The following is a 16722-nucleotide window of genomic DNA, read 5'->3' as shown; positions in this document are numbered from 1 at the left end:
ATGATTCCTTTCCAATGCAGACAATTCCAGGATTCAGCGGGGTGAGCAGAGCAGGTGCGATGTCTCCTCCTGTCTCTGCACTCCACCCCTCGTGCAGTGCTGTGGTTTGAAAAGCCCTGAGGAAGTGGGTATTTTGGTTAAACCACAGGGGTGTGTTTGAAGTCCTGGTGGTCCTTTCCTGGGGCTGTCCTTGGCTAATCCCTGCACACTTCTGGCTCCTTGGGGCTGTCAGTGCTTTATTGGTGCTGCTTGTGACACGAAACAGACACAACGGAGGTGTTCGTGCGGCTCCTTGTTGAGCTTGTTTTACGGAGAAACAATTCCAAGGACGCGGGAAATCCCGCCATTCCAGCGATGCTCTGCTGCCCTCGAGCGGGTGCCTCAGTAATATCCCGTTCTTCCCCCCTCACGTGCTCCGAACTGACGCTTTAACACTCAGAAAAAAAAGGCCCTCGCAATCACATTTTTAAACTGTTTCCAGGGCTTTGGGAGAGCGAGGGCGGCACCCTCACCTGAGGGCAGAGGGGCGGAGCCTCACCTGAGGGCAGAGGGGCGGAGCCTCGAGGGGCGGGGCTTATTGGGTGGGGGCGCGGCCTTCGCCTGAGTGATGACTGCGCGGGGGCGTGGCCTCAGCCCGAGGGGCGGGGTTGAGGCGCTCGCGGGGGGCGTGGCCAGAGGGAGGCGTGGTCTTCGTGTCACGGGCGGCCTCAGCTCAGGGCGGGGGGCGTGGCCTTTCTGCACGGGCGCCAACTCGGGGGCGTGGCCTAGCCGTCAGGGGCGGTGACGGGGGTGTGGCTTTGGGCGTGGGCGCGGCCTGTCTGCCCCTAGGGGGCGTGACCTAGGCTTGGGGGCGTGGCCTCGGCGTCAGGGGCTGTGACGCGTGGGGCGTGGCTCTGCTTTCTGGGCGTGGCCTTCTGAGGGGCGGTCCCGCTGGGGGCGTGTCCTGCCGAGCGTGCGCGCGCGGCCCCGCGCTCTCGTCACTTCCCGCGCGGACAGCGCTGTCGCCGGGGACGGTTGTGTCCGGTCGGTGTGGCAGCGGCGGGAGCGGCGGGACGGGACGATGAGCGACAGCGGGGAGCAGAACTACGGCGAGCGGGTAATACACGGAGCCCGAGCGCGCTGCGCGGCCGGGCTCCCCTTCCCTCCCCTCTTCACACACGGTTCCATCTCCTTCGAGTGGCGCGGGCGCCCCCGCGTCCCCCCGTGTCCCCTGTCGCGGGCGGCGGAGCCTCCGCGGGGGCGCAGAGGCGGGCGAGGCGGCGCGGCGGGGCGGTGGCGGAGGGCCGCTCCCCGCGTGAGGCGCCCGGCGCCATCTTGGGCCGGGGCCGCGCGCGCCCGGGAGGGACAAAATGGCGGCCCGAGCCCTGAGGGGCTCCGAGCCCTCCAGCCCAGCCTGTGCGGGGGAATGCTGTGTTATCTGCTCTCCAGAGCCGCCTGCCAATCCGCTCTTGGGTTACTCTAATCTAAGCTGCTGTTTGCTGCCTCTCGCCCGTGACAATAGCTCTGCTGCTCGGGCCTGGCGCCCAGGTGGCTCGGGCTCTCCTTTCATTTACACCTAATAGGCGGAGGAAACAAGCGCTTCGCTTTATGAAACCTCCAGCAGATATTCTCTGCAAGATCTCACGGCCCGGATGGGCTTTTTATTAGTGTCGAAATAGATGACTTGCTAAGCTTCATGTTTGTGGTGCGCATCTGTAGTTGCTTTTTTATTTAGTGGATTAATCTTGTTTGCCTTTAAAGTCTTTAATTAGGGTCAGTAGTGTGTTTTGAGGTTTTTTTCAGCGTAATTCAAATATCTTCCTGCTGCATCAAAGGGAGTTGTGGAGGTGATAAGTATCTGAGTTTTAGACTGGAAGGGGCAAGAAATATTAGAGAACGCAGTAATTCTGAGCAGTGTTTTTCTTAGAATAGGGCTTTGTCTTATTAATGCACTATAACAAGCTGTAATACCTGTGTGTGTCTACTTCAGGGTAGGCGAGATTAGAAAAATTTGGTCTCCAGGGGGTTAACAACGGGAAAGAATGGTGAGAGACGAGGATTAAGGAATAGACTCGTGGCAGCCCCAGTGTTACCTTTTCATTGATGCCTTCAGTCACTCGGGAGTATTTTTAGTGAGGGAGTATTTTTTGCTCAAGGTAGATATTTGTGTATTAATTCTTCTAAGGTGATTTAATTGTCGTGCAAGTCAGACTGGCAGTCAATTTAGTCTTCATAAAGTTTGCTAGGATTGCATTGTGTTTTCAGTCAGAAAGAGTGGAAATGTTAAACCTTTTATAGCAAAGTCTTTGTGAAACACAGTCCTGCAGGGTATTGAGGCAGAAATAGTTGTCTGGTGCTTTTTTATATTTTTAATTTTTAAAATGTAATTAGGCATTTGCAGGCAGTTTTGCCAGTGCCTAAAATGAGTTATGTATGAACTTCCATGACTTTTAAATAGGTAAGTTGTATGAAATGGAGATGTTTGTGAAGCTGAAAGCATTGAGCTCCACACGTGCTGTTCCAGGCTGGAGCAGGGATTGGTGTTCCTTGTGCTCTCACGAGTGTTATTTATGGGGCTGTTTGCTTACTTAAGGCTTATATTTTACTGAGTCAATGGCTTTTCTGCTTTTCCAAGCTGAAATCTCTGCAGAGTAGAGTCAGTGTTTGGATAAATAATCTGGAATATGACTTTACAACTGTCTTAAACTCTTCCAAGTTCAGGCTGCCAGCAGGCATTGTGCTCCTGAAAACGTGTTTGTGCTCTCTTCCTCGTAGTAGTGTTCATACAGTCAGTCAGATCTGGGAATTCAATCATCTGGATTTGTTTTACTCCATTTCCAGCTGTATTGGTCTGCAGGCTTGACTGATTAAGTCCTCATGGCAGCTTTGGGGATGAAGAAGAAATTGCAGGTGCTTTCGCCAGGAACTGGGCTCGTTTCAGCAGCAGCACAAACTTACACTGGCTTTTAGCACTTCTAAAAAGGGGAAGAAAAGATAAAAAGAGGGAAAAATCCCCACTTTAATTCTCTTTTTCAGCTTATGCTCCATAGTGGGGTGAACTCTGGAAACTTTTTGATTGAAGAAACTATAAATTATGAAATGCTTCCAATACTTAAATACTGGAATATACTTGAGATACTGTCATTATGCTGCAATGCCACAGTTTTCCCACTGTACTTTGTTTTCATTGAAATTGTTCTCACTGAAGTTCTCGGGATTCAGGCATGGAGGGGTTGGAAAACAAGTTGATAAAGGGCAATTTAATGAGTCCTACCCTGTGAATTAATTAATTATGGTAGTGATGGTTTGCTATATGGTCAGGAGCTGTTCAATATGTGAGTGAGGGTGGGGTTTTGGTTTGGTGTTTTTTTTCTTTAAATCAGAGTGACTTAAATAGTATAAATGCTCAATTTACAGATTGCTTATAAGGTATTTAATACATGTGTTTTCAGAGATGGTGGTTTTTATTACTAAATTGTGGGAGAAGAGGGTCTGAGGGGGCAGCTTGAGAAGGTTAGAGAGATGAGCTGCTCACTCAGTGCCACCAAAGGGATGGACCATTCTCTGTGTTGCCCCTCATCACCCTCTTGGGGAGCTGATTCAGTGCCCAAAGCTGTCAGAAAATAATTTGGGTTTTGCTGATGGATTGATTTCCTGCCAGCTTGGGGCACTGGAGGAGCCCATAGGGTCAGTGGCAGAGGTGATGGGAGGAAGCTGTGGCCTGATTTTTCAAAACACGCTGTGTTGTGTGTGAAATTTGGAAACCTGTGGAATGGGATGGTTCTGCCTTCCCCTGGAGTGAATCCCCAGCTCGCCCAGCAGAGATCTCGTGTCCTTCAGGGGGAAAAAGAGGCAAAAGCTGTTCCAGGGGAATGTGGAGTCAGCACAGTGACACCTTGGCCAAATGGGCTGCAGATCTGATAAGGTGTCATGTGAGGCTGCACCTTTCCTTAGGAAAACAAGTGGAAATACAGCACTTTATAGCAATTTAGGATTATAAAAACCTTAGTACTTTTATTTCTCTGTATCTTATATTGCTGACTGAAATCTGTAACTTCCATTCTTACGAGGAAAACGTGGATCTCAGAAGTGTAAAGAACTGTGGCCATCACCTACCTTCCAGCTGCTTCTGTCCATGGAAACCTTTCCTACCTGCTGCCCCCCAAATAATCCTGCTGTGTGACATTCCCTGCTCACAGAGTACATGGCTGTAACAGTCGTTGTGAATGTGCTTAGAGCTGTTCAAATCACCCCTGCAGTATTACACTCTGTTTGAATGTGCTCAGGGTCTGGAAAGAGCCATTTGGAATCCACAAGCTTGGACTTCAGGGCTTCACCGGAATTCCAGTAGTGCCTGATGAAGGGCAAGAACTGTTGATAAAAACCAAGGGGTCTGGGGAGGTTTTAAATTCACACTTGACAAGGTTAGGGAGAAAAAATTAGTGAACACCAGTCTGGATCTGCTGACCAGCAGTGCTGGAATATAGGCAGGGTAAAGAAGGTTGTTTCTTCCCTCTTCCCCCTGTCATGCCAAGAGCCCACTTCGGCATTTTTAAATGACTTCAAATTCACAAGAGGGAAAGAGGAAAGAGTAGGAAAAGAAAATACAAGGAACAACAAAAGCAGATGGGAGAAACGAGCTGTGGGAGTGACTGATGGGCACCCTCAAGAGTGTAAATTCAATTTGTAGTTCTTCAGGCTCCTGGTTCTTGGAACTTTGGATAGGGATGATTTCCTGGGGCTTGAGGTGGAAAAGGGGCAACTTGGAAATTTTGGGGGTTATTACCAATCCTGGTGATATCCAGAGCAGGTGAGATGCAATGAATTCCTTAAAGGCTGGAGTAAAAAAGTGCCATAATCGTGTAAAATGCAGTAGATTGAAGGCTGATCTGGAAAAAAAAGGTGGATGTTTAAAGGCTGGGAAATGTGAAGTGCAGAGGAGCTGAATGAAAATAGGCCAGCTGTTAATTGTTTTGATTTAGGTAGATAGTTAAGTTGAAAGTTAAGCACTTTTTCTTCAGAAGTTTCTGCTCAGCTGCTCAGTGTCCATATTCCATATCAACCTGAACATAAACCAGCAAAGATTGCCCAAAAATGTACCAAATATATGAAGATTTACCTGTTCTCTATTGATTTCTTCAAAGCTTTTTTACTTCGAAAAGCTCTGGAAAGGGTTTGGGGATGTGTTTGTGGGCAAGATCCTCCCAACTGCTTCCCTCCTGTCATGCGATTCTCCTGTCCTTTCCGGTCTCAGACCACCTGTATTTAGACACAGCTCCTTCTGTCTAGCCTGGATTATCTTTTGTGAATTGAAGTATTTTTCCTCAAGTGAAGAACAGCCTTTAGGCTTTAGTCCTTCTTCAATCTTGCTTTCTCTTACTTTAAGGAGCTAAGACTTCTTATGGCAAAATTAATGTACTAACATAGAACTCATCTCTGTGGAGTGTTTTCTTTGGAGTTGTAGTGGATTTAGGTTAAATTAGTTAATTGTAACTTAACTTGCTCTTCAGTATTCCTCCTGCCTTTTTTAGTGTTAGTATATGGGGAAAGTGTAGTTTAGAACAAAACCTTAAACATTTGGGTGAAGAATACAGCCTTGACCAACTTCGTGCTGTTTCTGTTGCTCTTGGAATTAATTGCAAACCTGCTTTGTCCTGTAAGTCATGTTTCCTTCCCTGTATGGTAACAGGTAAAATTTGGTTTAAGTTGTATGTAAGTGGTTGAAGCATTATTAAATTATGGGTTAGCAAATGAATTTCTGAAAGCTTAGTACAGGATTCCCATTAAGTTAGTGTTCAGGTTTAGGAGATGTTACAGATATAAAGCAAGGGATTTTTGAGAAAAAACTGTTACTTATTGTCATTAGTGAGCATTCTGCATCAGAATTTACATTAAATTTAGGGTTGTTTTTAGAAAGAATTCTGCTGAATTTTGAATTTTCTCTAATATCTTGAAATAAAGAATACTTTCTAGTGTGTTCAGGTGTTTAAGGCATATGACTATAGCCAAGCATTACACTGATTTAAAAATAAAAATGCATAAGGTGAAGCTGCTAATTAGGTCACGTCAGTACCGGAGAAGACTGTCAGTAACTAACAGAGCAGGTGGGGTGTTACTGCAGAGCAGGCTGGAGTGTGTGGAACACCAGTGCAGCTTTGGTCGGTGGGAAATTCAGATTTCTGCGGAAGCACGAAGCCTGCACGTGTAATCCCACTTGTGCAGGCAGCTGGGGGTGTGTGCTCCTAAATCTTCACACCAGGGCTGCCAAACTGCAGGAGGGGCCCAAAATTCAGATAAGTGTAGTTCCTGGAAGGACCAACTACGTTGTGCTTTCTGCATTCAAAAGCACATCTGTCAGTGGCCGCAGCAGGACCTCACTGGAATCACTCCTTGTTGATTTTGTCTCAGTGTGTGGCTGATGGTGCAAATTATTTTGAGTTTCCTGATGCTACAATTCCTTAGTAGATACTCAGTTGATCCAGTTGCACTTGCTATTAAATACAGGCATAAATAGCAAATTTAGCTACTTAGGGCTAAGTTAAACTGAGTTGACTGAACCTGTTGATAAAATAGTAGGGCTTTGGTAGAGTCAATTCTTGAACTGCATTTATAGTAAAAGTCCACAACACTTTTTTTTTTCTAGTTTCAGTTTTGGCACTAGATTTTATCCTGGAGTTCTTAAATATTCTTCATCCTGTTCTTTTTCTATTAAGGTTAATGTTGAAGAAGGAAAATGCGGAAGTCGCCATTTGACAAGTTTTATAAATGAGAATTATTTGAAGCTCAGGAATAAGTGAAGCTGAAATTTGAAAAAAAAGAAAGTGAATGCATGCTAATTATCAGACCAGAAGTCCCACTTGTAGAATATTGAGCAATTTGTGTGAAGTGGGGAAGATGAAAGAAGTCAGAATTTGAAACGGAAGAATGAAGAAAAGGAATAAAAATGAAGTTAAGATAAGAAGTAATCTGGAATCTGAAAGCACTACGCTAAGTAATTACTAGTCTGTTTATGTGTCCCTGTATATTTTGCTAAACATGCATGCATTATCTGTTTAATAGCAAAAGTACATGCAGGGTAAAGAAGTGTCTTCCAGGGAAAAAAACCTCCTTAAAAATCTAGGCAGTGCTAATGCCGACTGCCCGGACACATAGCTATGAATATTTACCATTTATTTCACTGGAGCTTGTTTACAGCCCGTAGGTGAACAAGGAATTGTGTACAAATTAGGCTTTCAATATCTGCGTGCAGGAATCCCGTTCTGCTTCCAGAAGCGGAAGTGCTCATGGGTCTGGCAAGTCGGGGAGGCACACCCCTGCAAGATCTCGCTCTAAGGAAGATTCCAGGCGCTCCAGGTCAAAATCTAGATCCAGGTCTGAATCCAGGTGAGTTTGCTTCTTTTACCTCTTCCTCCTCCTCCTCACAAGTCACATGGTTATGTCAGAAGTGGCCCAGCTTAGCCAGTTCTGTTTCCAGAGCTGGTGGATCTTCTGTGGACATGGAATACAAAGGGATGTGTGTGGTTTCAGGATTAGGAAAGTCAGATTACGTGAATGTAGATATTTCTGCTGCTTCCTGCAGGAGTTAAGTCAGGTATGTAGGTTTGTATCCCTACTGATACCCTTTAGAGGTGCCTGCCTTTTATCTCTTGGAATATTGACTTGTTTCTGAGTACTAGGAACTCTAGGTCTTAGTTTTTCTGTGCATTAACAGAGTTTGGTGCATCAGCAGATTTTAGGTTACATTCCTGTATTATGTTTCCTCACTGGAAGCAGTGATGTTCCTGGAGTAGTGAATGGAAAGAAGCAGTAGAGATAAATGTGAATTTCACACTCTGACATTTAAAATATATTGATTTAACTTGAAAATTAACAGGGTAGGAAGCTTGGACTATTAGACAGCTCCGCAGGCTCTCCAGAAAAGTTGTGGGGAACTTGCTCATTATATTTGTTGTATGACAGCACAAACATCCACGTGCCTTTTGCACTGCACTAGCTCTCCTGCCAAACAAGCTGCATGCAGGGTCAGAATTCCTTTTAAAAGCGTAGATAGTTGAGTGCTGACTACAGAAATTAATGTGTCGATCATTTCTGTACTCATTTGTAGGCATTCAGGCTAAAAAAATGAGGTTTCAGCAGTGGGCTTTCCAGGTGAGCTGTTCACAACATGCTGTATATGTGAACAAGCAATGAATTGCCAAAGCCTGGGGGGCAGGCTGGAGGAAAATTCTGTGCTGTCAGCAATCACCCACGATGGGAAACACTATCAAATAGTGTGTTAAATCTTGGAAGATCAAAGTGAAAGGCTTTTGTGAAAAGGAAGGTAGTTGGGAAGCTTTGATGGCACAAGAATGAGGGTTTTTTTGTTTAATTCAGGCTCAATCACAAGTGCCATATCATGCACCTGGCAGTCCCTGTAGTGTAAGAACAAATGTGTCAAATAAAATAAATAAATACTTGTTAGAGTAGTACCAGTAGAGAGTGTGGAATTGGAGTGACCTGTGGAAGTGCCAGCAGTGAGAGATTGTGGGGCAGCTCAGGAAGGGTCCAGTCCCAGATCCTGCTCAGGGCAGAGTCAGCTCTGGGCTCAGAGCATCCTCCCAGGGCTTTGTCCTGTTGGGGTTTGAAAACCTCAGGGGAGGGAGGCTGCAAAACACCACTGGGGAACCTTTTAATATTAAAACAACAAAGTGAGGACCCCACCCAGTATATCGTTTTGCCCCTTAATCTGTGACTCCAGGGATTCCATACTCCTTAAAGCACCATGTTTCCCATTTGCAGAATAACCATAATATTGAGTAAAAATGCAGTCACAGATTGTATACAGTTCTGAAGAAGCAAATACAAGATGTAGAATTTATGAGAGACCTGGCAAATCTTACTTTTGCAATAAACAGTCTTTATTAACCTGGCAACTGACTTTCTACTTTTTTGATGACCAAAAAGTAGAAGTTTATAACTGCCACAGCTTCCTGAGCATTTAACAGCTGTCTTTAAGATGCCTATGGCTGGAAATAATGGAATTACATCCCAGAGTTAGTGTTGATTAGTAGATTTGGACAGAATTGTGTCGAGGCACATATTTAGAAACAACATACTTTAATCTCTGTTCAGTGCTGTCACACTTTAAGATGTGATCACAGGCAGATCATTTAACTCTGTCTCTCCCAAGAGAAATAACCTTGTGATGACTTCTATATTTCTCGGTAGTTTCTGTTGCAAATGTATTTTTGAGTTACCAGCTTTATAAATTAAACTTTGATTTGGGAACCAACCTGTGTCCTGGTGTTTTTATCAGTTGGGGTGTGGATATACTTGATTTTAAAATCTACTTTTAATTAAGTTTGTAGCTCCTGTCTTTGGCTGATACCATTCTGGTACCTGAAATACCAGTTCTGTGTTTGCCTTTTTTTTTTTTTTTTCCTATATCAGTGGCTGAAATGTGGCTGTGTGTATATGTGGAGCTTCCTTTTTTGTTATTGATATTATAATTTCTGTCTATTTTTACTGTTTTCCCAGCTTCAGGGAAGTTCTCTCTTCATTTTTATTTTGTTGCCAAAAATAATGTTTTGTTTATAAATACATAGTTAAAAGTGCAGTAATGGGACATGCTGAATTAATTTCTCCTGGACATGAATATGCATTTTAAGTTGAGCTTCTCTGGCTCATTCCTGATGAGGTTGAAGGTGTTTTTTGAGGAGATAGATTGTACAGTTTGGCTGTCTGGTGCCACTTGGTGACAAATCCTGGAAGCAGCTGTTAAATGCTCAGGAGTAAAAGGTTCAGAGCTTCTTTCACCACCACACTTTCTTTCAGTGTGGTGGTGCTGCTGTGGAATTACAGGAAGGGGACATTTAAGGCACAAGAAAATCAGCAATTTCTGGCTCAGATCCATTGTTACACTGTTTATTGCACTTCTTAGCCTTGCAGGGGTATTTCTTTGGAGTGGTGTGGAATGCAGGTTATTCAGTGCAGCCATCAGCACTCCAACATCAGCTGTAGTAGCCTCGTGTAAGTGTCCAGCTTCTCTGCTGGGATTGGCTGTGTTGGGAGGGCTGAGGCTTTGGGAGAAGGGATTGAAGACTTTCAGACCCTCCTGTCCACAGAACTCGTGCTGTAAAAAAAAAAGATTTTTGGGGAAAAAACCAGAGAGCAGTTGCACCTTTGCATAAATGCACTTCAAGTGTGAACATGTAAATATTCATGAACAACTAGTGCTAAATAACTGCTGAAATACCAGCAGGTAAATGAGCCAGCTCAGGCATGATTTCTTCAGATTGTGTTCAGCTCTGTTTTGGGGGCGTTTGCCAGACTTTAAAGAGTGTATTTGCTTTTCAGTGTCACCCAAGGCAGCACTAACAGAGTGCCCCCCTCAGTAGTGCATGCTTTGTGTTAAGGCATATTTACTGTTCCCTTTGTCTGATACTGTGAAAAGAAAGTCACCCCACCTATTTTTACTGAAACACTGTGAATATTCCAAGCACTAGCATGTCACACCAAGATAGCTTTGTTAGAGGAAGAGCTGACTGCAATCAAGTGCACATTCCTGATCTGCAGCAGGAATGCCCTGAGAGCATCTGCAGTAATCTGATAGTAAAGATTTTGCACACAGTCCTTGAGAGTAGTGGCTGCATTGATTCTAGCTGAGGCATGTGGTATGGCAGGATTTTAGAAAATGATTACTTGAGCTTTTTGTGACTATCTGATGCATTTTTGAAGGGTTAAACACCCAAGCAAGCCCAACACTGTACCTTTCTCTTCTTCCCTTCAGGTCTAGGTCAAGGAGGAGTTCCCGCAGGCACTACACCCGGTCCCGCTCCCGTTCCCGCTCGCACAGGAGATCCAGAAGTCGGTCGTACAGTCGGGACTACCGGCGACGGCACAGTCACAGCCATTCCCCCATGTCTACTAGGAGACGGCACATTGGAAACAGGGTATGTGGGTGAGGCATGAGTCATGGTCCTCAGTGCATCTTGGAATCCTCCTCTGTGCCCTGAGAAACACAAGGGGGTTTTGTGAAAGGCTTGTTTTCCTGTAGGGTAATTTATTACTGCCTCTTAGTAAGTGACCCAAATCTCAGCCCCACCTCCGTTGTTCATCTCCACAGTCACAACTTGACAAATACACTGCAAATAAACCCAGTTTCATTCTAATTTCTACCTGTATCCCTTCCTTTAGGCAAATCCTGACCCAAACTGTTGTCTCGGGGTGTTTGGGCTGAGTCTGTACACCACAGAACGAGACCTGCGAGAGGTTTTCTCCAAGTATGGACCCATTGCCGATGTTTCCATCGTGTACGATCAGCAGTCGCGGCGTTCCCGAGGATTCGCCTTCGTCTACTTCGAGAACGTCGAGGATGCCAAGGAAGTAGGTTGGGGTGCATGGTGTGTGCTTGATGGGCTCTGAGCTCCTGGGGTGTATGTTCTGTCAAAGGGTATAGCCTGGGAAAACTCGGAGCCTGAAAAATACTTGGAATCTTACAATCATGGAATTTGGGCTGCAGAATGAATTGGGAGTTGTGTGGTCAGCCAGTAGAGAATCCTACACTTGTGCCAGCCCTTGCAGAGCTGTGTGTATGGGCTGGAAGGAGGCTTATATTCTGCATAAACTCCACTCCTGAAAGTCTCCAGTCCTTTCCACATCTGGCATGAAAGCTTCCATGTTGAGTTGGAGCTTGGATGTAGGTCCTGCTACTTAGCAGACAAACAAAACCCCACAAAGTACAATCATTTTGAGTTTTTTGCTTCAGATGTATTACTCTGATATTCCATTCGAGGTCATGGTGGTTTGGAGGATGTATTTGAATACCTTAGTGGTGTTCTTTTAACTTGTAAATGCTTTATGTTACGTGTTGGAGTAGTTACATCTCCCTACATCAGGATCTTCAAAGGTTGCACTTAATCATGTCAGAGGCATTGAAAAAACCGCTCAGTGATGTTCCTTGCAGGGTTTTGATGCCACAGAAGTCACATTTTCAGTGATGAGTGGCACTTAAATCCAGCTGGCCTAGAGTGTCTTATAGATTATGTTCACTGTAAGGTGTGCGACTCAGACCTGCCTCCAAACTGAGCCATTTTAGGACATTTTAACACCTAAAGCAGTGGTTAGAAACTTGTGTTGGTGCTAAAGTTCATCCCTACAGCTAATGCTCTTCAATCTCTCCTTAGGCAAAGGAACGTGCCAATGGAATGGAGCTGGATGGAAGAAGGATCCGGGTAGACTTCTCCATAACAAAAAGACCTCACACACCTACCCCAGGAATCTACATGGGAAGACCCACTTAGTAAGTTTTATCTATGGTTTTGGTTGGGGTTTTTCCAAAAGCAGTACAGGATAGGATTAATTGTTTTTTAAAAACTGTCCTGTTTCGCCTTTGAGAGAACTATTCACACACTACACTTCCAGTTGCTGTGTGTTTAAATTGTTTTCCCAAGTCATTCCCAAGACTTTCAGTTTACAAGTGGTTATGATGATGATGTGTTGAGAATGCAGGTTATTTTTTTAATCAGAAAGTTGATTGAAAAGGAGCTTCTTCAGAGTTAAAAGTGACTGAAGAATTGTCACGGAATGGAATTCCTCATGTGCCTGTGATACCAAAAGGCTGAGGGTTATAAAGGTTGAGGAAAATAACTGTCTGAAAATTCAAGCATTTAAAAAGCAATTGTTTAAGGAGTTCTGTTGCCACCTGCACTGGTGAGAAAACAGGAGTGCTCAGTCTTCCAACAGTGAGGATGGGAAGCAGTAATATAACCCAGTTGAAATAGTGTGAATGTAACTGACTGCAACAAAGTTTAATGTTGTATATTTTGGTAAATGCAGTTCTCTTCCCTCCTTGCAGTGGCAGCTCACGGCGACGAGATTACTATGACAGAGGCTACGACAGAGGCTACGATGACCGTGACTATTACAGCAGGTCATACAGGTGAGCAGATTTGGAATATTTGGCTGCTTTTTAAACCCTGCTTTCTCATCTGCCTGTGCAGGCATTAGGCAGTTCATTCCACATAACTATTCCAGAATATTTTTGCTCTTGCTGTCATTCTGGAATTTTCTTGTGAAATCTTCACCGAGATTAATATTAGAGTTGATGTTGTAGTGTCAATTTACATTTTGAGCAGAGTGTAGTAGATGAAAAGTGGGAAGTTTCAGTGGTCCCCGGCGTCTCCTGTTGGTAATTATGGCACCTCAAATGTTGCCAAAAAATAAGGGATTGGGGATTGGAGCATGACCTGTTCTGTATTGGTTATCTGGAAAAAAAGGCTTTATCACACCATGCTAGATTGGACATGTGTGTAAATATGGTTGGGGTGCAGTTGGTTTAGCAATAGAGAAATTTGTCTTCTGCATTTTCTAGCAAGTCTTGTGTCCTGCAAAATCATGACAATTTCTGGGATACTGTTAAATTGAACGCAAAGATAAGAGTTGATGTTTTTCAGTCTGCATTACCAAACGTTCCTGCAATTGTAGAATTCTGTTTCAAAGTCACAGTATGAGCCCAAGTCTGTAGTGCTTAAGTGGTGTCTTTTCATTCTGACAGTGACCAGTGGTCAGGGATTTGTGAAAGTTACCAGGAGTTGTGATTGGGTCAGGAGTTGCAGCCTGTGAGAGTGACCTGCTCTAGTGGGAGGTGACCCTACCTGTGGCAGGGATGTCCCTGCATGGTATTTAAGGTCCCTTCCACCCCAAATAATCCTGGATTTCTCTAAATATGGAGCCACAAATGGTTCATGTATGGCTACTTGGAAAATGTCATGGTCTGCTACTTTCCCCTCCTGTAGACATCAGTCGGTTGAGGGAGAGGGCAGTTTTGGGATGTTGAGAGCTTCCCTGAGGAAGGGAAAGTTGGAATTGTTCAGGATGCAGTGGAGCGTTGCATACCCCACCCTAAAAATTCCATTGGTAACAATTCCTTTGCATTCCCTGCCCTCTGTGAAAATAAAGCCTGAAGGGAAATTCAGTGTCAGATGGGAATTGTCCTGTTAGAACTTCAGTTTCTCCTTTTTGCTGTGGGAGGCTTAATTTTGCCTAAAAAAGTATCTGTAAATTAAAGAATAACCTTAAAGAAACGCAATCCCCAAAAAACAACTGAAGAAGATTTTAAACTTAATTTAGTCTCCTCCTTGTAAAGCTTTGCTGATCTGAGTCTGTGAGGTACCAGTCCAACCACTCAATGTTAAAAGATGCTGTTTCTTTTCTAAGAAGTTCACATTTCTTGTTTGGATGTGACTGTGAAGTGTTACAATGTCAGGGTGGCAGGGTTTAACCTTCCTCCGCCTTGGAATCAGTATTTTTCCTCAGTGAGTTGATCTTGCTACTTGAAAATAATTAATTAGTAAAAGGGTTTTCCTTGAGTGAGTAAGTGTTTAAAAATTAACATAAATGATGTAATTCAGCATCATCCAGTGTAGGGACTAATGTCTTATTTTCATGCTATTTTCTTACTCTGATGAGTAAGTACAGTGTGAGTTTTAGTACAGTGAACTTCTTGTTTATTTTTTAAATTCTTAAAAGTCATTCTGCTTTTGTTTTCACAGAGGAGGAGGTGGCGGCGGCGGAGGAGGCTGGAGAGCTGTTCAGGACAGGGATCAGTTTTACAGGTATGTACTGGATTAGTGGAACCAGGCAAGGAAACACAAAACTTGGGAGTGCCTGGATTGGAGGGGTTTGGGGGTGCCTGGCTGTAACACTGACTACAAGTCAAGGAAATCTTCACCTTGGACAAATAATTCAGATTAAAAGTGAAGGTGGATTTGGCTTACCCTGCTTGTGTGGGATGCTCCTGGCTTGAGACTAAAATCACATGTAAGCAGATTGTGAGTGCAAGAGCTTGTATTTATTGTGTTAGTCAAAAATAATACTGGACCTGGTAACAAAAAAAAGAATTCAGATTTGTTACCCAGTAGAAATGCTGATCAGCTCTTCCATGCTTGTTAGCTTTCCCAAGTGCATTCCTGAGGCCAGGATGGGGTTAGAGTTACCCACATAAAGCTGCTGCCACTCACCTGTGCAGGTTTTAATGGAGGGATTGTTTGTGTCACCCCTGTCACAGGAGGAGGTCACCGTCCCCGTACTACAGCCGAGGGGGCTACAGATCCCGGTCCAGATCCCGATCCTATTCACCTCGTAAGTACTCATGGAATGGGTTGGGTTGGGGGGACCTTAAAGCTCATCCCATTCCATGGGCAGGGACACCTTCTGCTTGCTCCAAGCCCTGTCCAACCTGGCCTTAACTGGGCCTGGCCCCATCACAGAGTTCACCTCTCAAAAGCAAATTTCCCATTCCTTGAACTTGGTTTGAGCTTCTATGTCCACTAAGATTGACTTTGGTGTGGATATTTTACTGAGCCACAGTTCCTTTCATGCTTTGTTGAGCAACTGGCAACCTTGAGGACAGCACATACTTAGTTCAGAAAAAACAAGTGAGATAACAGCCCTTGTTTTGAATCTGAGATCCTGTTTCTTCCTCCAGAACTCTGTTAAAACAGGAGTTTGGGAGTTTGGTTACCTCTAGGACATCAGGCTCAAATTTGATGCAGGTTTGAGGGGTGGCAGTGAGTTTAGCCAGAAATCTCCCAATCTTTGAAAGTCTGACTGTATTTTGTTGGGTTTTTGTCTTTCAGGTCGCTATTAAAGCATGACACATAGAGGAATTTCTAGCTACAGCCTTTGAGTTGAAATTGCAAGTTTGTGGACAATATTTTTTTATTGTCTCTTCTGTTTAACCAAGTGACAGTGCCTAGTGAATTAGGTGACTTTTACACCTTTTATGAAGACAACTTCTGTGGTGTTCAATGCTGTTTCATTCTGCGTATTTGTGTGGTTTGGTGCTTTGTTTCCAGTTGTGTTTTGAAAGGAGTATGTTTTGCATGTATTTTTTTAGTCTCCATTTTGACTCCTGAAAGGTTTCTATTGTAAAGACAAAAACTGTTGAGTTAGTTTTTTCTACTGATTCCAAGTTATTCCCAAGATCCAAACCTGTGTAAAATGCTTTCCGAAAGCGAGAAAATAAAATAAAAAGAAGTTTGTTTTTTTTCTTTTCCTACTTATTTTTGCCAAGAAGACAAAATCCCAAAGGTAATTTCAGCAAGTGCTGTCCATTCTTTTCAGGAGAAACCAGTCCTTTGGTGTCCCACAAATAAACTTGCCTTTGGGGTGCTCCTCAAGTCCATTTCTCCCTTCCGAAATCAGCACCCTCGTTTGGGTGTTCAGCTGTTACCTCTTGGATTTAAAAGATTTTGGGCCAACACTTCATGGTGTGTCTGTCATACCACATAGTGAGTTTGGGCACTTGGATCTATGAGCCAGTTATTTTTTAATCTTGTGTTGGAGGAGCCTTCCACATTGGTTTGTGGAAATAAAAGAAATTTCCAGACTCAAAACTGATGCTTTCTGTGGATGTAGGGAGGAAGGTTTGAGGAATGATTGCCCATTGTACGAAGGAAGGGACTGAGGGAACAGGCCCTGCCTGCTGCAGCACACCACGTGTCTTAGAGATTTACAAATTATCCAGGTATTTATTAAGACTTCCCTGTCTTTACTGTCCAGAGTGGACAGTGGGACCATGGCAGTAATTATTTTTAATTGTCTGAGCAGTAACAGCCCATTGAGGGCTGAGTTGGTTGCTCCTGGTGACACATTTCTTGGAATGTATCACGTGGCTCCTGTGCTGAGAGTGTCCCAAATCCCTGCGCTTGGTGTGAGCGTTGCAGGCCATGGTGAATTATGGATCATGGAATAATTTAGATT

At 44.2% G+C, this 16722-nt stretch overlaps 1 protein-coding gene across 1 annotated transcript; it reads left to right on the top strand.

Annotated features, from left to right (window-relative positions):
* The first annotated feature begins 936 nt into the window (after positions 1-936).
* On the top strand, positions 937-16006 carry TRA2B (transformer 2 beta homolog). Its single transcript, XM_085069935.1, has 9 exons — positions 937-1096; positions 7229-7362; positions 10748-10910; positions 11155-11343; positions 12144-12259; positions 12815-12898; positions 14511-14573; positions 15026-15099; positions 15597-16006. Exons 1-9 carry the CDS (start codon positions 1061-1063, stop codon positions 15605-15607), a joined length of 870 nt encoding a protein of 289 aa, XP_084926061.1. The 5' UTR covers positions 937-1060; the 3' UTR covers positions 15608-16006.
* Positions 16007-16722: the final 716 nt, after the last annotated feature.

Source organism: Lichenostomus cassidix, chromosome 9, assembly GCF_008360975.1.
Source record: "Lichenostomus cassidix isolate B80296 chromosome 9, HeHo_3.0, whole genome shotgun sequence".
Lineage (NCBI taxonomy): Eukaryota > Metazoa > Chordata > Aves > Passeriformes > Meliphagidae > Lichenostomus > Lichenostomus cassidix.
The sequence above is the reverse complement of the archived record's forward strand: the minus strand, read 5'-3'. Positions and strand labels throughout refer to the sequence as shown.